Raw genomic sequence first — 25,540 nt, 5'->3', positions numbered from 1 at the left:
TCTCTTTTTCAACCACTGCCATTAAATATTTCCATGTAAGTTTAGAGCAGAATCTGCCAGATGTTGCTGAAGCACATAGCGTGCACATGTTCCAAAGAACATCCATGGGAGGAAAGATGAGTTGAGAGAAGAGAAATAGCTGTCCTACAGCTCTACAGCTGTTCAGTGAGAGAGCTGGGACTAGACCTGAGATATCTTGCCTGCTGTTTCAGTGTCCTAACCAATAATCCACACTGCTTCTTTGAGATATTTTTGGGCTATGTTGTTTTCCGACAAGCCAATTTACTTTTTACTATGTATCTTTGTTGGGTTCTTGTGCTCAACATCATCTTCTCTTATTACTGAGCTGCCCTAGCTCTCTGAAGCCCATGACATTTCATAGCTGATCACACTGAGCTCTGAAGAAAGTTGGGTTTGATCTGTACTACTTTTGCTCCTTGATGTTTTGCCTTCCAGGATGCCATGCCCGGGCGAGTTTTAGTCTTTTCTTGGTTACTTAGATGGTTTCCTGGGGGTTTAAAACTAAATATTTGCTGATTAAATCTTCTAAAATATTTAAAGGAAGCCAAAAATAAATGGAATTGAAATCCTAAAATAATAATAATAATAATAATAAAAAAATAGTGCTGGAAGTTGAACAATAAAGCATGTTGTATTCCTCCCAGCATCACTTGGGCTTTTTATTTATGGTGCTGTCTTTCCAGTAATCTCCCTGTGCATTCAGTGGAAGCGAGATGCTGGTGTTCAAGTGGTACTTTCTTGTAGAAATATTTCTTCTGCTGGGGGGTTCAGACAGAATGAATCTGTGAAATCTGTAGCTCCCCTGCAGAACATTGCCTCCATGCAGTCATGCTTCTCTCCTCTGGAGAGGAAGTAGAGGAAAACATCAAGTTTTATTGTGGCCTCAGGTTATGTAATACTGTCTCCTGGGTCTGAAAATAACTGGACACATCAAGATCAAAGATTAAATGTACTGTATCCTCAAATTCCTCTTCTCTCAGAACGAAAGGCTTTCAGAAGAATTCCAGAATGACCTTTGCCATGCAAGACAATTTATAAAGATGTGAAAGCAAATCTGAGAAGTTGTGTTTTATGAACTGCATTAGTCCTGTGCATTTCAGCAACCAGGACATGCACAAAGCTCTTTAAACAGTACTAATTTCAAGGGAGTTCTCTAACATGTCTGTAAATCTGTTGTTATTTAGACCAAAAATATTAAATACTTTATTTTCTTCTATTGTGGTGTTCAGCAAATAGGCCTGTATCTAATTTTCAACCACTTCTGAAATTTTAGGAAGCCTACAGTAGAGTACATAGACGGCACGTGGGTCTCTTGTTCAGCCAGTATGGGAGCAGTTCTGTCCACAGACTCATCCACTGACCACAAACAGAGCCCTAATGTCTAATATCAGATTAGCTGAGATGACACCATGAAAGGAATTGGTCCACCTAAGATCTGACTCCCTTTGGGAGTTGTCTATTCCTTTTGATTGACCATTTGCTTTTAACTTTGTTATTTCAGGTACTTAATGTTAGCAGTTTTTAACCTAGGCCTCAAAGTACCACCTTTAACTTCATTCCCATTTTTACATCTTACATTTATCTTATTACCCCTGGAGCTGCCCACGCTCCCTTTTCATACAAATCCTTTGCACAGTTGTCTAGGAAGTCCAAATATGTAGACCAATGATACAGCACAAATGTTGTGCTTTACCACCCCTGTAAAACAAAACCAGCCACCATTTTGTGCTTTTTTTCCTTGATGCAAACTGCTGAAAATTTCAATATGATAAAATTTACATAGCTTTGACAATTCTTATTTCATGCCATTTCATAATCCTGATAGTGTGTTTGATCTAAAGTACCAGGGATGTGGCATGCTTCATGCTTTGAAGTACGGAAACAAACCAGTTATTTCCAGTTCTCCCTGTATGTAAGAGCAGGCAGGGTTGGATGTTGCCAGGAAGTGGGAACACCATCTGGATACCTTAAAATTAATGAAATACAATAAAAAATATTTCCTATTTGTTTATGTTGGTGATTTCACTGTATCTCCAAACCTTTATTATTAAAATAATAATAAATCAAATATTCAAAATTAATCAAGTCATTGCTTTAAACATGCACAGAGCCCTTAGGTATACGTGCATAATTTTTTTGAAGCAGACAGCTTTTCCTTAGGTATTCAGAAAACAACCAGACATCCAAAAGAGCCAAGGACACAGGATGCCTAAGTGTGTCAGGCACAGCAAGATTTCTAACAGAACAGCACCCCAACTGGTTGTGTTGCCTGGAAATTGTGACTCTACTTTCTCACGTTACTTGAGATTTCACATTTTTTCATCTCTGTTCCAATTTTCTATCACAGTAAGTCAAACAGGTTATTCAGAAACCTAACCACTCCTAACCATTCAGAGATGAGACACTGAGCTTTCATCCAGGGTTGACGCTTCCTAGGCAGGAGGGGAGTGGGAAAGGGAGCAGAAGGTTCTATAATTTGCAGATTATTTACACACTGGAGCATCATGGTTCACTCACAGCAGTTGCAACCTATTACATCATGCTGCTGCCACATCTGAACACTAATCCTGCACACTAAAAATCCTCCTGTATTTGCTAATGCCAGTGTAGCAGCTTAGCTGCCTTCAAAACAAATAAAAAGGATCAGTTGTTTGTAATTATGTCCCAAACTGGAAAAAAAATCATATGTAAATATATAGGGCCAATAACATTCATTTTCCCTTCCAACTTCTAGTATTCACAGATGGAACCTTAGAAACAAACACACCTAAGTTCACCTTCAATCCCTCAATACATTTCCACATACTGACATTTTTCAGCAACAAAAAATTCTTAGGGTGAATCTTGTCTCTGTGAATTCAAAGGGAAGGTGGGAACAACAGTAATAGATTTTAATTACTGTCTAGTGTCATTACATTCTTTCCTCCTATAATTAGAAACTAATGAGAAGTGGAACACATTCTGTCAAATGAACTGAGAAAACAGCACTTCAAGTGGAATGAGTGGCCAAGGACCAAACAAAATCCAGAACTGTCGGGCAGAAAGTCATGTCATACATAAAGAAATTTCATTTGCTTGGATGGCTGTAATGATTCATCTCATTTTGCAGGAGTTTCATCAGCTGGGGTTGTCATTTCACACAAACATAAACTAACTCCAGTTCTCTTCTCCCTGCTCCCGCAGGAAATCAAGGTGTTTGATGTCAGGCACATTCGCACACAGACATCCACGTTACTCTTTAAAGACAGAAAAAAAAGAGAAATCTCCTCCCATCCCCCGCCCTCCTCCCTGCTGTGCAATGTAGTTAGGATTCATCCTTTGGAATGTAAATTGAAAACCAGGCTTGCAGCTATCTGAATCCCAGAGATAATCTTATATAAATGGACTATAGTGCAAGCTTTGTCAAAGTCTTAATATTGTTTTACCTCATTACATAATCAAGCTATAATCGCAGCTTAGAAATGGATATTTAAAGTTGGGGTGAAATCACCTAGTACAGTTGCTGGGCTGTATCAGCAATGACCGTGAATCACCCCATTCTTTATATAATGCCCAGACAGAGCAAGTGCCAACAGTCAGGTAGTGAACAGCACCGCTCCCAAGTGCTTCAAGTTTGTTGCAAGCAAATATCTACAATGTCATGGCAGATTTTCTTTCCTTATTTGCCCTAAAGGGTAAACATTCACTGTATTTTATTTCACGTCATGACTTCCCTATGACACAATAGTGGTATTTTGCTGCTAAACCTCAGAGGGAAAGAGACTGTCAAGCACTTTTGAAAAGGAAGAGACTTAATTATTTTTTGAAACTGTCTGGCCCTTATGCAGTCTAAAAATGAGTCAATGAAAGAATAAAAATGGTGAAGGACAGAAACAATGAAAAGGGCATTTGGCAGAGGATAAGATAATGCAAAGGTCTCATGGTCAGATATCTGGGGACAGTGTTCTTTCTGATTTTGCCTTTTCCCCAGACTTTTCATTTCTGGCTGTGGGCACCAATAAATCTCATAAATATCAGCTTATGATCAGCACTGTGATCAAATTTCTGTCCTATCTTTATGAAAATTCACTCATGTGCCCAGTGATCAAATACTTCAGCCGAAATTATTTTCCTTTGATATATGTAAAATCATATTGCACCGGAGGACCTAATATCATCTCTTCATGTGACAAATTCCCAATTTTAGAAGTACAGTTTTATTAGTACTGAACCAGACAGTTTTAAGAACTTTCTGATATGTTGGAAGAAGAAAAAAACATCAAAAATAGGTCATTTTAAGTTTTATACAAGAGAATAATTTGAATGGGTTAAATCTGAATCCTCATAGAAAACTGTGTGTTTAGAAAAAATATTATGTTTTCCTCATACCACCATAACTGTGCAAGACATCTCACTGAACCGCATTTTCAGGCTGACTCACTACCCTCACCAAGACAGTAAATGCCAGCAGAATTCCAAATATAGGCCCTGTCAAGGCAAGAAAAGAGATGGGGACAAAATCCAAATGAAGATGCATCAGGACAAATACACCAATCTTAAACTATTTACATGATTTTTCATCCTAGATTAGAGCTGCAGTGTAAAATGTAGTTCACAGTCTGACACTGGCCTGATTTGAGAGAGAAAGGTCTGACTCCAGTGTCCCATTCTCCCCTTTTCCTGCCTTCTCTGGGGGCAGTCATCTGCATCCAGCCACTGCTGAGCAGAGCAGAGCATACACCAGAGCTCTGGTACCATCACCTATTTTGACATGAAAGAGAAAAGCCTTTGTCCGTATTTTACCATTCCTTTTTTTTTTTTTTTTTTTTTTTTTAATTTTATTTCTCCACTTGGAGCAGTTTTTGGGTAACCCTGCTGCTCTCCAGTGTGCCAGAAGTAGAAGAAGGGCGCACAATATGAAGGAAATCGGCTGTTTTACAGGCAACGCCCCACAAGCTTACCAACCAGTTATTATTTACTATTACAGAATATCTGCATAAAAATGGCACCAAGCCTGACTCTTTTTTAAAGAAGAAGGATGCATTTAGGATCCTTTTGGTCCAATTTGCTATTATTTTTATAGTCAGTACTGGTCCAGTATGTTGGCATTTTAAGAGCTAGAAAGAATTAGAAGCTCATATGGATTTGGTAGGATTTGGGTACGTAGCTCCAGCCCAGAAATGTAAGGCACTGAAATAATACACAGCAAGATGCAATAATGCCAGCTCTAGAAAAATAACAGATGTTTTTCACATGTTCTGGAAATCTGAGTATTGCAGACTTAGACAATAAACCTTTTGGGTCTAGGATCATCTTGTTTTACGTGTGGGTACATCATGAAACAAACTGGTCAATGATTAAAGCCTTTCAGTTCTGTCAAAATATTTGAGACATTTTTAAAACCTTTTGTTTTTCAAATTCTTCATGAGCATTTTATTTTTTTTTAAATACAACTCATTCAGAGTGAGACTTTACTTAAAGTACTGACAACAAGGAACTTACAGCAAAGCTCATACCTTAAAGGAGTTATTTATAGAAATCATATGTTACTATTTTAATGGTATTTCCATGTACCACTACTAAAACCAAGAAAACACATCTTTTCCATTAAACTACGATTTACCTGTTCATTCTTTTAAAAAAACCAAACAACATTGCTAGCTATGATCTCTGCCTAACAGAAAATGAGACTGTTGACCATGTTAACAGTAAAAGAGAGAGCGAACAAGGATGTATCTATTAGTTATTTATGAGGAAAAGAAGATAAATTCTGCTGCCACAGTTGTTCTTCATTAACAATTTATGCAGTTAGTACTCATTACTTGTAGCACAAAGGTGATGTTACTTTGGTAATATTTCTATCATACAAGAGTTGGTTTAGTTCTTACAAGTGCTCCTCTATTAACAGAGCCATAGAAGTCAGTTATGCCATTTGAGTGTTTGTATAAACACTCAATGAGGAGAAAAATTAGAAATTGTGAAGAATTGGTTTTCCACTGGCAGACTTGCAATCATTTCTCCTTTCTATTCTGAGCGGACAGTGCCCTCCTGTGGAACGATTTTTTTTTAATTTGCTTTTTTCCTATGTATACTTCATCCAGAAAGATGAACTGGATAGGGTTTCCCGTATCTACACAAGTTATTTATTTATGTACTTGTTTATATTAGTTAATTTTGAGGAAAGGGTCCGTTTCTATCTATATTTTTATATGATTCTCTAAAAAAAAAAAAAATCTTTTAAAAGTTCTTGCTCTTTTCTGTTTGGTTTCTGTGTAAAATTAGGAGAGAAAAACCCACTGGAAATCTGGACAGCTGGTGCATGTCTGGGTCTGTATGAACCATGTGGCAGCTATTGGCTGAGCTAACAAAACTGTGCCTATTATTTACCATATAAACAGTGACCTACATTAATCCTAGTTGCTAGTCATTTGATCACTCCTTAAAGAACAAATGATGGCCTGAAATTTTGGGAGAGTTTGGCTCATGCATTACTATTCTCCTGTCTTGTCTTTTTTTTTCTCAGCAGTTTCACAAATCCATCTAGTAGAAGAAAACTTCAAGTTTTAAAAAGATATAATAACAATACTTGGTAGCATTTTTCTGCCAATTATTGATTCATCATCAATATTCTCCTATATAATTTATTTTCTCCACGGATTTTTACATTTTAGGCATAAGAAGCACTAAATTATAAACGTTATCCAAATTAATAAAATACACATTGATTTTCATACTACTAAACACTGGCAAAAATATTTGAGGTAACCAAATACTCAAGGAAAATCCTGTTCAGACCCTGAGATAGAACACCTCCAGTTCCTGGGGGAGAAGAGCTCCACAATGAAGCTCCCTGACACCATGGAGTCAGCATGAGGTGAGGAGCTCATGTGCTGTATACTTTCAGCACACAGAGAAATTCTGGAGATTTTAGGTAGTGGACTGCATAATGGAACAAATAAAGTTTGAGAAGAACAGAGCCACCTCTACCATCCATCTGGTTTTGCTGTGCCCTTCAGTGGTGTGTAGCTTTGTAAGAAACAGAGATAGCATGGGGCTAGTCAGAATAGTCTTCTTAAAAACTCTCAAAAAACTTCTTATGTCTATGGACACATGCCTATGCACACATTGGTTGTTTCCCAAAACTTTTAACTTAGCCATGAAAGATTTTCACAGAAATGCCAACATGTAAAAAGGCCAGCCCTTCACCCAATTAATTTCCCTGTTAAAAACTCCATATATTTAACAGAAATGAAACACTGAATTTTCTCCACTCCAAAACTGTCTATGAGAATGAACTGAAATGACACATACAAATAACTTGACCAGATGGCCAACATATTATTTTTGAAGCTCTTCTGCAGTTCTTTTAATAATTTAAATCCAGCAGCCTTTTAAACAACAGAAAACAGAATCTTATAATAGTAAGCGTGAGACAATCTCAGCTATAAGTATTGCTACCTGAACTATAATTAAGACACCAATTTCCTGTGATGTTAGAAAGCTGTTCTTTTCTCTAGCATTTGTACTAGCTTCCAAATCACTTCTGAGTACAAATTAGAGGCTTGTTTCCGCTCCTCCCCCCCTTGCACTTTGCACAGTCACTTAAACATGCATAAAGAGAGTACTAATGGGTATAATTTCCCATTCACTTCGCACAGGTATAAACGATTCCACAACTGGGAAGCAATGAAGGATCACACCCACTGTGCTGATTAAATCAGTTAAGTACAGTGTACATTCCCCCTGGCTATGCTTCCTGGCACCACTAATTCCTTCTATTGAACCTTTGGGACTTAGGCCAGGACGTATGCACAGATGGTTCCTCAAATCAGGAAGTCACTTCCCCTACCGTCTAACAGAGCCTGAATCCTGGTATTCAAATTACTATATCACACAAGTGTATGGTAGGAGGAGCTTCCCAATTTCCAAAGTTCACATAGATTGCTTTGAGTCTGTGTAAATTAGGATGGCACAGGACTGTTAGAAATAAAGCCTTTTGTAAGGGCTTACTAAGGACGTGGTCACTGGATACTGATGGTATGCATCTCCTTTTCAAAATACCTTGTACTCTAGAAGTGACTTAAGGCCCATGCACTTTCTCTTTGTGCACCAGGGATTATTGCCAGCTTCCCATTCAGAGTAGCAGTATGAAGATGATGTGGCTCGAGTCAGAAGCCTGCGCTGCTTCTCATGATCTTCCCAACATAATTGGCAGGAATATGCATTTAGTAGAAAACATGATATGAGTATTTATATGTGAGGATAAACATGACCTGGATAGCATTTTCCCAAGCGACGGCATTCTGGTTTAAATATATGTCACTGAAGAAACTAATTAACTGGTTATCATATCTTCAGATGAAGAAAACTATGTCTATCTATATATACAAATGTAGATGAATACAGAAGAATAGGAGAAATACATATATTCATATGGAGAGAGGGAGATGAGGTCTAAATATATTAAGGATGACTTATTATGCTTTTCAACATAATAAGATTACTTTTTCCAGGGAAATTTTGTATTTCTTTAAAAATTGAAAATTATCTAGGTATTATTTTCTAGACATATGTAATAGTTATATATATCTTAGAATGGGTGGCAGGACCGTAAGGTCACTGGTAAAAGGCTAAGTAATCCAAAATCTTCTAATTAGGGTGCCAAATGTTAAGTACTTAAGTATGTTTTCTTACAAAGATACTGCCAGGTTGCATTATCATTCATTTCTAGAAAAATCCAAAAGTATTTTAGCCCTCCAAACAGCAATCTGGCAGTCTGAGAAGCTTTCTTGCGCAGTACACAATACTGGATAAACAAGAGCCAGAGCTCAAGGAAAGAGGATGAAGTAATAATGAAAAGATTATCAATTTGCCAAGTGAGGGCTAACGAATGACACTGTGCTAAGGATCAAGTCTGGCCATTTTTTACTAAAATAATGTCTTAGTTTGACAGCTTCATGCCGGCATCACACCAGGAGTGAAAAATCACTTCGGGCACAGAGATAATCTAAAAATAACAGAGAGTATTTAAGCTGGTCCCAGCTGAAGAGCAGGGAAGTCCATGAATAGAGTCAGAAAAAACAAATGTGGACAAAAACAGGGCTGGGGCAAGATTCCATCATGAAAGGTGTGACTAAAGCAAAGTATTGTCAAGTCCACGTTCCGCAGAGGACTTAATGCATTTTACATTTTGGATGTACATGTTATGACAACTGATACTAGGTCCTAAATTGCACATCTTTGATCTTGCATTAATTTGTATGCTTAGAGTACTTAATCAAAATCTCAGAAGGCCTGCTGTTATATCATTCCAACGTCACTTACATAAACTAGGCAATACCAGCAAGATGCTCCTCTGGAGCACCCCACCACTTAGGCCTGTTTTCCTTAACACTTCATTTACAATTATTCATATTACTTCAAGGCTAGAAAAGATATTCAATACATTACAGAATTATTGGCTTGCCCTCTCTTGGCATTTCCTAATTTACATTTGTTATTCTCACTCTTGCCTTGAAAAAAATCATCAGTACATCCCACTTCCCAAAATCACAACCAAGCAAGGTAAAAAAATAAACAAAACACCTCTCTGTGGTATTAACATTGTTCCTTTCTTTAGTAAGATTCTCTGAAATAGTAGAATTTACTCTACAACGCAACAGTACCTGCACCAGCAGGCTTTCAGATTAGAAAGCAACAAGTAATATAAAAGAATTTATGCATCCTTGAACGATTCTTCAGACTGGTCAACTCCACACTGCCTGCCAAGTTATAGTTGACACCGAAGTTTTTACTTCCTCTGATTTAACTTCTCCATTAGTAGAAACCTTAAAGCCCATATAAAGTATATATGGTTTCTTATTTCCCTGAGCTTTCAGTAAAATGTTTCCAATTCTAAAAGGCAGGAGAAATAAGATCTGCCAGGATAATTCTGTGGACTTTGTCTATAAATATCAGGAGCTGATACAGTGTTCCCTATGGGTATCATTCTGGAGTGGTTTGGATTTTTTTTACACATAAATTCATTAGGAAAGAAAGTCTTTGCATAAAGAAAAGTGCAATAACATTTGTGAGGGTTCAGTAAAATCTGGAACAATTACATCACTTTTTAACTTTTTGGAACACCTTAGCAGAGATATGCTATTTCTAAACATAATTGGTTAAGAAGTCCAGTATTAAAAAAAAAAAAAGCAGAGGGAATTGTGTTCAATTAGATATAAAACACTTCCCTGTGGACTGTCTCCAGTTTGTGTAGCAAATGCTCCGTGACAGGACACTGCTGCTGCTCTATGGAAATGAACTGTCCTCTGAAGTGCATCTTTGAGATGACAGAGAATTCAAAGTAATGTTTCATTGCTGCTGAATGGACCAAGACCTTTACAAGTTAGTTAGTATTTTAAAAGCTCTTATGCATTACATTTTAAACAAAAAATATTTTTATTTTAACATAATGCATAAAATAATGTAAAAATATTATTGTAACAGCTTACTGTGTAAAAACCACTTCTTGTGTTAAAGGAAAAATCCAAACAAGTCTCCATGGAGACCCCAGACGTTCACCACCAAGCTTTCTAGAAAAACCACGCTAAAATAATATATGTGGAAATGGTCTATAAAATGGAAGGACTGAGGCTACTATCTCTATATACACATATATGTATATTCATATGTTATCCACACCACCTTTCAGTTTGGTTCGCATACACTGTTATTGAACAAGGACAATACATGAAGTCTTTGCAGTATGCCTTGGTCTAGGTCACCTGGATTTATCTGTTTGTTTTCTCAGCATAGGTGCTGAGGTTTGGATTTGACTCTAATACCTGTAAGAAAGTGCTGGCTTGTGTACTAGATTTTGATATTTTCTGTTCTTTGAATAAAAGAACCTACAAGGCAAGAGTGCTAGAACTACCAAAACAGTTGGGCAAAAAGACCTGTCCAAGTACAGGACAAAAACCAGGGAGAAAGTAGTTACCTAGGATCTGATATATCTGTTCAGCTACTCCAAAGGAGTCAATAGCAGTTGCAGCTTCCGAAAAAGCAGCAATAACAGAAGGAAAACATCTGATTTTTTAATTTCAATTCTGAGCTAGTCTTTTTTACCTTTTCGTGTTTTCATTTATGTTCGGCTTTATATTTCACCTCTTTCATCTAGTAAATTTTTGTCTCATTAAAGTAAAATAATAACACTGAGCATGAAAACAGCCTTCTCCTTAAAACTGTTTGCATGGAAGTAATACAGCTACTGCTTAAAGTAATCTCTATCATAGTATAGCTGGAAAAAAAGCCCAATTTTGAAATACCAATGCTATTAATAGCATATATGAAGGTAAATGAATAAAAAAGTTAATTCCCAAAATTGACAAAATAATCACTTCTCGGGAAGTTAATACATGATCCAGAGAGACGAAGAATGAGTCATACTGTAATTTTATGGCTTGAGTTTTACAGGAAACACCTGAACAGTGGTGGTTTTTTTGATTTTGGGTTTGTTTTGGTATATGAAGGACATACACATATAATGCAAACTTCTCTGTGAATTAAGAGGATAATCAGACTGTAGTTTTTAAAATTGGTTGCTTAGATTCAGCTATATCTCCTTGTAAACCGTACATATAATTTGTTTTTTAAGTTTTTAGTTTAATTATAACATAATATAATTAAATTAAAACCAGTTAATCCCTGGGATATGGGCATTCACATTGCAGAAAATAACATAACAAAGAAGCACCACCTGAAAAATGGTCTCTGAAGTTTCTTCTGTGACCAGGCTCAAAGGGATTATTTGGGGTGAAATTAAAATTTTAATTATGCCTGAAAACAGAGAACTCGATGTTAACTAAAGGTACCGATCTAAGCAGAATACATATTAGCCACAGAGTCTCTTTGATAACACTGGAAAACTATCTCACTCTAAATTTGCAAATCCTATTCTGTTTCAGTTTGAGACTTCTCTGGACTGCATTTCACTGAATTGCAATGAAGTTTTTTGTAGCCTGGGGTTCTGTAGTTCTTCTGCAATCAAGATTTCCCAGGAGTGCTGTAATCTGAAGTAAAGATGAGAACTAGGTTTTTTCAGTTTAGAAAAAACACATCAAAAACTGTAGCCTTGCTGTATTCCTGAATCCAGATGGAATTTACTTAATAGTTTGAGAGGGGAAGAAAACCTGGAAAAAGAATCAGAAAACTGTTGAATGGGAACGATGTGTTATGCACACCAGAGTAACATATAGCCTGGCTTTGGGGGGCACTTAGGAGATGTGGGTTCAAATCCTTTTAGAGGAGATAATGCAACAGAAGATCTGCAGACAAATAAAAAAATTAATTATTGACACAGCCTAGCCCTGAAGAATAGTTAAGAACATAAATAATTTAGAGAGTACATCTGAAAGCATGCATTATTTGCGAGCAGAGCTGAGAGCATTCTAACAGGGACAGCATGGTGACTGGAGATTCACTGGACCACCACCACTCGCTCAGTTGCTGTAAGAGGACTATACCAAGCATTTGCAAGTTATGAGCAATGACGGGTAGAAAAAAGCCTGCTGTGCTATGCAAGGGAGTTTACCCTTGAAATCTTAAAGTACAAGTTACCTAAGTGAACCTGCAAGACCATTTACTTTCATAGTGTGGAAAATCCACTAATTCTTGAGCTATACCAGTGTTGAAGAAGAGGTATGCATATATTTGCCATCAGTGTATCTAGTGAATCAGTTTAATATATATAACCCAGACATAAATAGGAAAACCTTAGCTATTATATAGAAATTTTATGTTGGGTTTTTAACATATTATTCCATCTCAGTATGCTTTTATTTTACAGGAGACTATGTAGTCATGTCTGTTTACTTTAACCTGAGCAGGAGAATGGGTTATTTCACTATTCAGACCTACATTCCCTGCACACTTATTGTTGTGTTGTCCTGGGTCTCTTTCTGGATTAATAAGGATGCAGTTCCAGCCAGAACATCACTGGGTGAGTTGTTTTTTTCTTCCTGCTTTTATTCAAGTGTTATGATGTTTAATTGACACCTCTGTGGATCACCAGTTTGTAAATGTCAGAGGAGAGAAAATTTCACGAGCTCTCCTAGTTTAAAGGGATGTAGTAATTTCCAAGGAATAACACAGCCTAAACCATCTTAGCATCTCCTCCTTTTTACTATGTCAGAACTTAACTCTGAGTATTGTAGATTGCCTACAATAAAAACTTTTGCATCTTTTCTGGTGACAGCAGTATTTTTTTATAAACATCAAGAATGGGGAACATTGCTGGATTACAGGCAGGAATGCACTAGTTTTATTCACTCTACTTCCATATCACAGTGACTAGCAATACAAATGAAATAACTACCAAGAGTAAATCAATCTTTCTGGCTGCCTGTGTGCCATAGTGGTAAAAAGGGGAGAATGTAGCACCCCGACTTCTACTTTAGGGACCAACAATCAAATGTAGCCTTCAGGCCACAAAATCAACTGAATTTCGTGGGATCTAAAATCCTATACGTGAAAATGTGACACACAATTAATAGGAATTAGCAATTTCTACACATTTAGCAACTGTTCCACAAATAAACCAAAAGAGAGACCAAATCAACCTTGCTTGTGCAAAAGAGCTGTAGTTGTAAGAATTAGCAAAGTAGAAGCATTCAACTAGAGAAAGTTAAACACATTTTCTATTTCTGCATTAAATTCACACAAGTGACAAAGATTTTAGTTTTTCCTTCTGCATTTTCATTTCTTTACAGAACTACAGCACAGAGCACTGGAATGCAAAATGAGGGACAGCATTTTCATTCCAGAACTCCCTTGAAAGAAACACAGGAATAGAGGACCAGTGGATCCCATGACAGAAAGTTATAAGGATTTTATTGCCTTTTCCACATCCTCTCTAAAAAGAGATTATAAAATCTGCTTTAAAGAAGGATAAAATTAATAAAGGCACTCAGCTGTTATTTTAAAGTTTACTTAGATACACAAAACAGACCAGTCCCTCTGTTGAGGATTAGTCTATTTGTACCACTAAGGAGGTAAAATCAGTGGTATGAAATCTGCCATATAAAATGTGATGGATTTTAACTGTTCTGATGCATTTTTAATGTTCTTCACATCATAGTACAGGGGATAATGTTCTGAAAGGAGAAGGGACGGTGAGGCATGTCACAGTTCTTCTCAGTTATAGACTACAGTCACTTATGAAGGCCAGAAGAGATACTGCTCTGGCACAGAGAGAAATCTGACTTCACAGAACTACAATTACAAGGAGCCCTGACAGACATTCCCTTCCAGCTTTATATGCAAGAAATCACTTAAATAACAAGCAGCAGATAATTTGTGTGGGGTTAGCCTATTTTGCATACAATTACAATGCATTTAGACAAGAGAAAGGAAACAGTTTTATTTCTTTATGTAGCACATACAAACCTACACACATTTTGTCCTGAAGTTCCTGCTGGATTACATGCTTGCTTAAGAATTTTCATGAATTTCTACCTCATATAATGGCTGCAAGTATGTCTCTTACTTGCAGGGTATCATTACCCTGCAATTAAAAATAAGCAAAACATATCTCAACAGCACAAAAAGTTTGAGATTGGTCTTGAGGTTACTCTGAAGAATGGAATAAAATGATTTTTATTCTCCACCATGATTTTCTCACTCTGACACAAGTTCTCCTCTCCCTACCTCTGTTTAAGGGTTTGAGCACACAAACCCTAAAACTAAGTTTCTCAATTAAAAATAAATAAAGGCCCCCTAGATATAAACTACGAAACTAAAAAACTAAATTAAATTTCTTAGAATCAGAATCCATCTAACCAAAGTATTCTGCAGAGCAGCACTTGCAGTGCAAAAATGTATCATACCCCATGTTAATCCTCAAAGCTCTCATTGAATCCACATCTGGGATGTGCTGTTTAATATCTCTGCTATATGTTTGAACTCCAGGCATACTTCAAAACCAGTCAGAGAGAGATAAATGGCAAAATCAGTTTGTTTCTTGAAGTAATAATATTTCTGTTGTTTTCTATCTATCTGCCAGGTATTACAACTGTCCTGACAATGACCACCCTAAGTACAATTGCTCGTAAATCTCTCCCCAAAGTCTCCTATGTGACAGCAATGGATCTTTTTGTGTCAGTCTGCTTTATTTTTGTTTTCTCTGCACTGGTGGAATACGGAACTTTGCACTACTTTGTCAGCAACAGAAAGCCAAGCAAGGATAAAGACAAAAAGAAGAAAAATCCAGTATGTATCTTTTTACCAGCAAGGTCTAAAATTCAATTAGGTTTTCTGAGAGAGCATTTAAATCCTTCTTTATGCTTGTACTTTATTTTCAGACTTTGCTATTACATATATACTCTTTCTTCATATCAATAGGAATGCAAACATTCACCTTGAGAATGAAAAGCTCATATATTACAGTTGTCTGGATGCCAGAGAAACTAATTTCTTAGAATAAGGTTCCTTTTAACCAAAGTGTTCTGCAAATCACAACTATCACCAAAACCATTATTTATGTTACAGATAGAGCTCTTGCTGTGACCTTTATGGAAGAACTGTCAGTTTCTCTGTCTTAGCTTTAGCAATATTCTCTGCCATTTACTTATGTCCATATTATTGACATGAGACTGTTTTTCTTATTATCAGGACTACTGTTAAACTTTTATATTCAAACTACAGAGTGTGCTTTTTCTAATTTCCCCTTAAGCATCTGTTTCCTTTTCATTGTTTCCTTATCTTCTTTTTCTTGTATTTCTTACCTCCTTTATCTACTTCTCTCCCTTAGAAAGTGATTTGACTAGCAGTTCACAATGTTACTTACGGATGCATGCTACACAATAATAAAAAAGTGTATATAATAACCACAATAAAAAAATCCTGGAAATAACCTCAGTAGGGGTTTGGGGTTTTGCCCAGACAGGGAAAAAGTTTGTTGTTTATTTTGTCCAGGACAGATTTCTCCTTGCTTTTTGCAACTGAGCTGAAAAGTCTGTTGTCTAGCATCTCTGAGGTAAAAAGAATTAGCGTAAAACCCGAGAGGGAAAAAAAGCCTAATCGTCTACAAAAAACCCCAAATATGCCTGTGAAAAATGTGAAGAACAAGTGTTTTACATCAATAGAGAGTATTTTCAAATCCATTTCAGGCATCTAGCAAACAATGAAGTCACTTGGATTTGCTCTGCTAAAATCTTCAAGGACTTTTGAAGATATTCTCTCTTAGTTACAATATACAGCACACAAAAAAAAAAAAAAAAAAAAAGAAAAAGTTATTAAAGAACCTTTTATTAGGCATTATTGCTATATTTTCAACTTTAAAAGCTGCTGAGAAGTAGACTCTAAAAAAGACATCTATAAGACTATAGAGGAAGAATTCTCACCTAACTTTAGGTATGCTAAAGTTGGATTTGATCATAGGACTCTCTTGGTCAAAAGAAAGAAAGGGGCACTTCCAGAAGGTTATGCATCCTGGCCTGTCTTAGGCCAAAATAAAAGGCTGGCTGTGTGCATGTGTGTCTGTCACAGTCAATTAAAGAGCAAATTTAGCTGTCTCACTTAAAAGATGTCCATATAAGGGCAGATTACTTGTTCTTTACATTACTTATTTGTGAGCATTTGGGGACAAACAGAACTATAAATGACTGCCTGGATCCTAATCACAGAATCTAAAAACCTTAAAAGTAGGATGTTCAGGACCCAGCCTGCAGGTAAAAAGAATTTTTTCTAAAAAGTGTTTTTATAAACTGTGAATGGTCTCTTTCAAAACAGTTTAACATAAAAAACTGGAATCCTCTGGGAATATGATAAGATCTAAATGGAGTTTGATATCTTATGTCTTTGACCCAGATGTAGTTACAAAACAGTGACAAGTGAAAAATGTGGGGGGTTTATATTACAGATACTTGTTTAAACTGCTATTATCCCAACCCTTCTATAAATTTAGTTCTTTTTGACTTACTATGTTTTAGAAACATATTTTTAATTTATATTATTTTTGTCTCTTTCTTTCTTTCTTTCTTTCCTTTCTTTAATTTAAAACAAAACCCTCTGATTCTCTTTTCTGTCTACAAAATGAAAGCTTCTTCGGATGTTTTCCTTCAAGGTATAATGTTTTTTGCACTGGAAATTCACTGCATGCGACTGCTGAATTTAACTATTAGAGCTTATATGAGAGTGGTGTTTTGCTGGTTGGTTTTTTTTTTTTAATGAGACATCTGAGCATTCTACTCAAGTTAACTTCCTAATTAAGTAGAATGGTTACATATTTCTAAATAATTTGTAGAGTTGATTCAGCAGCCCAAATACTGATTCACTATGGTTCTGAACTTACCTAAGTTCAAAAGTGACTAACATTATTGGATCACATGAATTAAGAGAGTTTAATGTTAAAACGTTTCTGTTCCTCTATTTCTCAATTTGCCATGGGATCCAATAGCACCAGCTACACCAGAAACCTGCAGTACACCCTTTTAGAACTCAACTCTGATCCCTCCTTTTTAACCTTTGTGACTTCACTCCAAATTATAAAACCAAATCCGTTCTGAAGTTGACCTGAACAAAATTCAATGTCATCATCAATTACTCAAATGCTGTTCCTTATGCAAAAAAGTCAGAGTTTTGAAAGGGTTTAAGATGCATATATATTTTTAATGCTGTCACTGGATCAACACACTTTTAGCAAATTAGCAAATATATCTAGCTATGTTCCACATCTAAAGCTTATCTTCATTCAGAAATGCAGAGATTTCATAAAAAAAAAAGAAACAGGGAAAAAAAAGAAAACACATAGAATAAAAGCCAAGAAATTTACATACTTATGGAATGGAATTGTTGTTATTTTACCCTAATAACTATCAGCAGGAAATTTCAATGCCTGTCATCCTAGCGTTCACCAAGTGCTCAAATGTGTTTTAAATGCTTAATTTGTCCAATTCATTCCAAATATATATGTGTATATGTATGTACAGCTACTATATAAAATTTGGAACATGTTGAACCTTCTATTTGGTGAACATTAGTAGATGGTGAACTGCGTATATTTAAACAGTTGGAGAGTCTTATAGAGATTCTCCTAACCTTATTCAAAAGACCCAGGTTTTGCCTTTTTTCCTGTATGTGTATTTACTTCCGTCAACATGAGCCAGCCCTATATTAAAATCCTGCATTTCCAATTGATTATTTCAGTTCCTTCCATGTGCAATACATAAATTGCTTTCAGACAGCAAGCAGCCACGTAAAATATAAAACACAAAGGAATTTGAAAATACCATCAGTTACATTCCTGAATGTTTCCTTTAACCTCTAATGTTTACTTAGCTTGGCTTTAAAGCTAATTGTCTACAGCTGTTAACTTTATATTGATTTGTGCTGCTTTACTGTAAAGTTAAAGTGTACAATGCAACTGATTTTAGTAAGTTCAAGGTAATACTACCATTAGAACTCCTCAGCAATTTCCCACGTACCCCACGCAGAGCCATCATTCACATGTTGACCATTAGTCTCCATCTCCCTGTTGGTCTGGTGATAATAACAGAGTCTCTCCCTCCTGCCGTCTTTTTCTTTTTCTGCCACTCCACCTTAGGCACCTACAATTGACATCCGGCCTCGATCAGCTACTATTCAAATGAACAATGCTACACACCTCCAAGAAAGGGATGAAGAATATGGGTATGAGTGTCTTGATGGCAAGGACTGTGCCAGTTTTTTTTGCTGCTTTGAGGATTGTCGAACAGGAGCATGGAGGCATGGAAGAATACATATCCGCATTGCCAAAATGGACTCCTATGCCCGCATCTTCTTCCCAACTGCCTTCTGTTTGTTTAACCTGGTGTATTGGGTATCATATCTTTACCTTTAAAAGCAGAAGGAAATCAGTGATATGAGCCTTACTCACTGAATTTCTTAGAGAGATGGTTTCCTAAGTCCACTTGAAGTATCTATAATGAGCTTTATAGTGGTCTGAATTCTTTAGTGCCATAACCCGGTAAATATGAATCATATCATTTGTCCAAAAATTGCCATCAGGTTATTGTGAATTAAATGTCCATTCAACATGCCGAAATAATTTGAAATAAGTGTCATACAAACAGGTAATATACAGCTATACCTGCTGGAATAGAGAGAAAGAGAGCAGACAGGACAAGGGGAGCATGGAAACATCACATAATAGTTGGTACTGGTATTTCAAACAGGAGTGAGAAGAGAATTCCCAGGTAAAGTGCTGTACAGTTTGTTAACATTGGCTATAATTATGCTATAGCTTTATTCTCTGTGGGCTTTTCTTTTTGGAAGAGTCATCTCTCACTTTGAATAGGTATTATTAAGCTAGAAAAGTTAACTTCTACTCCCACCAAGATAAAAATAGACCTTTCCCTTTGCCATCCCTTTAAGAGCACATGTACAATGCTGTAAATATTTCAATACCTTGTAGTACATAAAGTCTAGTGCATGCATCTTTTGGGGGCCAAAATAAATGAAACAAAGGTACCATAAAGTTTTGTCTTTTATTTTGTGTCTCTGGATGTGCTATTGTAATTGAAATGTGGGCGAAATTTTCTTTTTCCTTGAAAAATTACCCCTTTCCCTCATGCATGGAAGATCCAAGCAGACAGCACTTTCATGTAAGACGTTAGAGAAGCCTTAAGGATTCAAATAAATAACATGTAGACAAATCTGTATGGCCAATATAATAGCTCATAAAGTATACTGTATGTGTCTGCTGCAGTTGTATCCTTCATTTTCCACTGATGATGTTGCTATATTTCAACTGAATTTCCAGTAATTATACATTGCAAGATCAGCTTCCAAATTTAATCCATGTGTTTCTGTTGTTCTTTTCCTATGTTGAGCTCTACTTTTTTCCTTACACAAGTGTTCGTGGGGTTTTTTTATTCTTTAATCCTGTCCAGGAAATAGCTTTTATTCTAGTCATTATTTTTACATAAGAGCTTCAAGTTCACTTTGAAACATTAGATTTTGTATTTATATATACACACATACAATTCTCTGCCCATTCATGTCCTTGATCAGCAATAGCTGTTGTCAGCGCTGCTTTTCACTCGGTGAGTACCTTTACTAAAACAAACCTTTACCATGGCTAGCACACAGTTTATAGATAGCCTTGAAAATAAAAGGGAACAAAGGGTGTCTTGGCTACTAAATCAAATGTATGTAGTTTATGTGTATTTAAAACCTTCAACCGACCTGGGTGAATCTTGAAAACCATTTATCCACTGGTTTTCAGAACCTGTATGATGTTCAAGTATGCAACCTTAAGCACATGTAAATATGACTGACCTTTTTTTAATTGTCAGAGATGGAAAATGTCACCTCTAGGAAAGTGGGCTTGCAGATTGAAAAGGGAGATATAAAACTTACCACTACAGAATTATTAATAGCTAAAATGGAGGAAAAGGAAAGTTTTCCAATGTTTGTATAGTTTTGGAAATAAAAATGTATAAAAAAGGAATAACTCTTGATCATCTATTGCTCCTTGTCCAATGTATTTGAAAACATTTTAATAAAGGAATTGCACACACCTGTGGACTTTTTCAATAAAACCGCTGCACTTAATTCCAGTTTTCTTGTGATTAGTTTATTAAAAGTATGCTTCAAGGACTAGACTGCTTGACTATTTTGATTCATCAGCTGCCTAAATATAAGTGATTATAATCCTCATAACCCTCTGCACTGTCTCATTTTGTAGTCAAATGGCTCACCCACAAAACTTTCAAGGATGGAGACTAAATCTTTAAAACCATTTTGAAGATTATCTTTTTTAAAAAAAAAATTTAAAAAAAATCACTTAATTGGAAGTATCTTAATGAAGAGAGATAACCTTTCTTTATCTACTTAAAGTAGATAGAGTGTTTCTACTCCCTGCATGAGTGTCAATCATCTTTCACACAGAAATGTGCTTCAGCTGGTGCTAGACAGATCACTAATTTTTTTTTTTTTTTTTTTTTTCAGGGGTCAGTGATTTAACAGCTCTCTGTTAGTTCCTTGCAGTTAATAAGAGTGGCTGATGTTATACATTTAAGGTTTCAATTTTTACCTGAATCTTTTCCCTGCTACCAAATAGGTTTTATACAGTTCATTATGAATCTCAGCCCAAACCAGCCCTTTAATTCCCTCAGTCTAGGTACATTTCAGCTAACATATTTAGATTTTTTTTTTGTCAAGGTCTGTGAAATTAAGGATTCGGTGACAGTAAGAACTTTACCCTAGTTCAGTCATCAGATTACGTATGCCTACAGAAAGCCTGCAACACTGAAGGATCAGTTGCAATAATGAGGAACAAACAATCAGATCCCTCACACAAGTTGGCCTTCTCCTTCCAGCAAGGGAGGAGTTTCGTTAAAGATTGATATACCCCCATCTCAATAATGCAAGCCCCACAAAATGGAAAAGCATGCCACACTTGCCTTAAGGAGCTGAGTGAACTTTTCTCAGCATATATCACTACACAAAGTAAAGGAAATAAGCCTTTAATGAGTCATTAGCCAACTGCTCTGCTCCTGCCACACTTATCTAGGTGATTTGTCATTCCCTCCTGGGGAAAATGGATGAGGTTCAAAAGGACATTTCATGGACAAACATGTAATTCCCAGTGAGAAAATGACACCAAAGCAGAGTCTAGTGCTAACTAAACAAAAAGTATAGTGATCCTCTGAATAGAGATTATATTAGCTATTCAGCACAGAATCAAAAGCTGACCTTTGTATTGTAAAGCCAGACTGCCACCACAGCAAACTAAATAGCAAGCAAAATAGCATTTGGGTGTGATGGGGGTTATTATTCAGAAGAAAACTGCTCACAAACCTATCTATATAGACATACTCACACAAACATGTTACAAAAAATATTATATTAATATATACATTATACACATTAACTCTCCCAGTTGCATTCTAGAGAATAAACTCACTCCTGATGCAACAGACTTGCTAAAATGTTTTCAAGCTCATCACATTGCAGATAGCTATTACTGCTCTGGGATATGTCTGAGGATGTTCAGATGGTCATTAAGAGTTTTGTCAAGTATACACTAGTGGCACAATTATTTACTCGTTATTTATATTCCAAGAGTATGTAGATGTCCTGACCGAGAAAAGGCATTGCTGTTCCAGGGATTATGTCATATATATATATCATAAAAAGAGAACATCCTCAGAGCATTTATAAATCTTTATACATTTATAACATTTACAAACCCCAATTCATAAATAAAGAGCTGGTATTCAGAGAGATAATGTGACTCAACAATAGTTCTCCTATTTTCAATGTTAGGCAACCACAAAAGACTATATTTTAACTAGGCAGTTTTGAATAATTTGTACAATACAAAATGTTAAAGTTCCTAAAGGTACAGTTCCCAGCACAGATTATATACATACACACACAAAAAAAGCAAGTTGTCTTTTTTTAATCCACTCATTTCTACCTTGTTTCCCCACAGTCACATAAACCCATCTAACATGAATGGACTAGTCAAATATACTATGTGTATCAGTTTCAATGACACAGCTATAGCAGCAGATATTAGCATATACTGGAGGTCCAGATATTTGGACCTCCTTCTTCCTTGTGCCCCCAAAGCTCTTCAGTCTAAAAACACAGGTATAAAAAGGAAAAAGAATACTTATAAAATACCTGAGCAAATGAATAATGTGAGAAATGAAACAAGAAAGCTTTAACTGCACAAATTTTAGTAGATATCATTACTTTACAAGGAACTAAAAAAAAGAATTGGGAAAATATAGTTTTAGATTATCTGCCTTACCACAAAATCTGGGTTTTGTAGGATCATGGTAGAGATGAGCTGTAAATTGGGATTTGAAAGAGGATAAGCAAGGATTTTTTCAGGTTTGCTGAAGTGTTTCTCATGCTACAGAGGAAAGGCAGGACTAAGTAAGGCAGTCTTTGTGGGAGAAGCTGGTAGTTGAGGAATGAAACTAAGGCATGAGGCTGAAGTCAATATTGAGCTGATCTGCTCTATCCAGGCTGCAGCTGAGAATTGAATTAGAGAAGCAAACAAAAGAATTTGCTGAATTATCTAAGAATTATGTATGTTAATGGACTAAAGAGGCACCCCAAAGCACCAAGCTAAGAAGAGGGATTCAGAGGCAATATGATCCATAGAAAATATAATAATTGTCAAGGCCAGAATAAGGAAGGTTGGAGTTCTCTGAATTGAATAGAGCACGCTTAGGGTTCAGGCTTCATCAACATGGATGAAGAACCAGATTTTGGTGATGCTGCGGCAGAAAGTTAATGTTACTTGGAAATGAATAGCTAAGTCCAAGATAAGGACTTAGTGAAAAATAAAGCCTGTTCCTGGGCTTCTGCAGCTGGAAGAATAAAGCCTGTTATTTTAAGCTAAGGAATCCAAGGCAGAATCAAATAGTAAGTATGAACACAAGAAGAAAAGTTAAAATATAAAGGAGCCATCTAAATGAAACTTAATTACAGCCCAGGGGAAAAAGTGACATTTTAAAATGCAAGTGTTGTCTTTCAAACAAAATTTCAGTTGCTTTGCGAAGAGAATTTAATTAAATCTTATGAAAAGCTTCACAGGTAAATCAGTTTATTATACCCATGAGAGATCTATTGTTCCATTTATAAAAATTAAAAGACAATGCACTTTCCCTCCTTATTTAGAAGGATCCTGTAGATGAAAAGATTTAGACTTCCTACTTATACATTACTGTGTTTTACTTTTTAAAGTCAAGATTTACAATGAAAAACGTATCTGTTGAATATGTAAAAGAAAGTTCATGACCTTTAAAAGATTTGAATAACAGACATGAACTAAAAGCTTTGCTTACAAGTCAGCAAACCCATTTGAATAATTCATTCCAGAATACTGAATTAGTTCAGAAAAAACATATTAAAAAGGTTGCCTTTCTTCTAGGAAAAAAAAAGCACATTATGATAAGACTGGATAAAATTTTCTCATTTGGACTTGCATAAAATTCATATTGATTATCAAAGTAAGAAAAGGGAAAATAAGAAATGAGAAAAGATTAATATAGCTTTAATTCAACCAGTATGAAAAACATTAGAAATATTGATCTTTCCACCAGACACATGCTTTTTGACACTGGCATACTGAAGTCTATATCTGATGAGGTTTTATCAGCCATCACACTCTTTAGAATTTTCAGGTGTATACGATAAGCCTAACTACAGATTCAGTCATTTTGCCTCTAGAAGCCTAACCTTAATTTACCTACAGTGAGAAAAAAAAACCAAAAACCACCCCCAAAAAACTCCAAACCAAGACTTCTCATTTCATTCCTAAAAAGAGGCACAAGCACATAGAGTTATCTATCAAGCTAATATATTTACAAGCTGTCTATAAAAATAGTAGATGAGGCTATAAACTGCTTGAAAGTCAGATAGACCTCCTAGAGAGGATTAGCATAGCTGGATACTTCACTGTATTAAGGAAGAAAAAAAAACCAAACCCACATGTAAATTTACCATGCCTTTACTAAAAAAAAAAAAAAAAAAAAGTCTGCATGTTTGTATTCACAAAACAATGCATATTCATAAATTATCAGAATTCTTTTCAGTGTTTCCTTAAGACTAGAAGTGAAAGACTAGAACAACAATTTCAGCAATTCTATAATCTCACAAATCTATTCAGATTTCATAGGTTTTTCTGTTTCTCATTCTTGTTCTACTTATATTAGTGCTCTTTAATCTGCTGCCACAGCGAGATGACTTCTAGCATTTTCCTTTTGCTCTTTCCAATTCCATTGCCCTCACTGAACATTCACCTACATTTTATAGCTTTCCTGCTGATCTAGCAACTCTGGATCTTTCTTGCATGTATAATGCTTCTGTCCCATAAATCACCATCCTCAAAGCTTCACCCAAATTTGTGATTCCATTTCAACTCTGAAAAATTACTGTAATTTGAAACCCATCACTTTTAAAGAAACTACAAGTAAAGTTCTAAAGTTAATGGACACAATACTAGGAAAGTAAAAAGAGATAAGACAGACCTATTGCTAACTTCAAGCTTGCCTTTATTTCACTTGTTTTCAGGATTGCTCTCCTGAGAGCTCTCATTAAGGCCCGGTCTCTCTACACTGAATTGTAGTAGCCTAAAGAGTACCCATATGTTGTGGTTTAACCCAAGTGGGCAACTAAGCACCACGCAGCCACTCACTTACTCCCCCCCCACCCAGTGGGATGGGGGAGAAAATCAGGAAAAGTAGTAAAACTCATGGGTTGAGATAAGAACGGTTTAATAGAACAGAAAAGAAGCAACTAATAATGATAACACTAAGAAAATAGCAGTAATAATAAAAGGATTGGAATACACAAGTGATGCACAATGCAATTGCTCACCACCTGCCAATCGATGCCCAGTTAGTCCCCGAGCAGTGATCCCCCTGCCCCCAGTTTCTATACTACATGTGACGTCACACGGTCTGGAATACCCCGTTGGCCAGTTTGGGTCAGCTGTCCTGGCTGTGTCCCATCCCAACTTCTTGGGCCCCTCCAGCCTTCTTGTTGGCTGGGCATGAGAAGC

The 25,540-nt window shown here is 36.1% G+C and overlaps 1 protein-coding gene across 3 annotated transcripts in view; it reads left to right on the top strand.

Moving 5' to 3' along the window:
• GABRG2 (gamma-aminobutyric acid type A receptor subunit gamma2) overlaps positions 1–20,568 on the top strand; it is a 71,799-nt gene extending 51,231 nt beyond the window's left edge. For 2 of the 3 annotated variants that reach the window (XM_029998191.2, XM_029998194.1), the window contains exons 7-10: positions 12,824–12,976; positions 15,038–15,243; positions 17,075–17,098; positions 18,578–20,568. In XM_029998191.2, coding sequence (XP_029854051.1) covers positions 12,824–12,976; positions 15,038–15,243; positions 17,075–17,098; positions 18,578–18,853 — 659 coding nt within the window. In that variant the 3' untranslated portion in view covers positions 18,854–20,568. The remainder of the gene's footprint in view (positions 1–12,823; positions 12,977–15,037; positions 15,244–17,074; positions 17,099–18,577) is intronic. The other variant, XM_029998192.2, reaches the window with a different exon arrangement.
• Positions 20,569–25,540: the final 4,972 nt, after the last annotated feature.

This window comes from Aquila chrysaetos, chromosome 22, assembly GCF_900496995.4.
Source record: "Aquila chrysaetos chrysaetos chromosome 22, bAquChr1.4, whole genome shotgun sequence".
Lineage (NCBI taxonomy): Eukaryota > Metazoa > Chordata > Aves > Accipitriformes > Accipitridae > Aquila > Aquila chrysaetos.
This window is presented reverse-complemented; position numbering and strand designations above follow the sequence as displayed.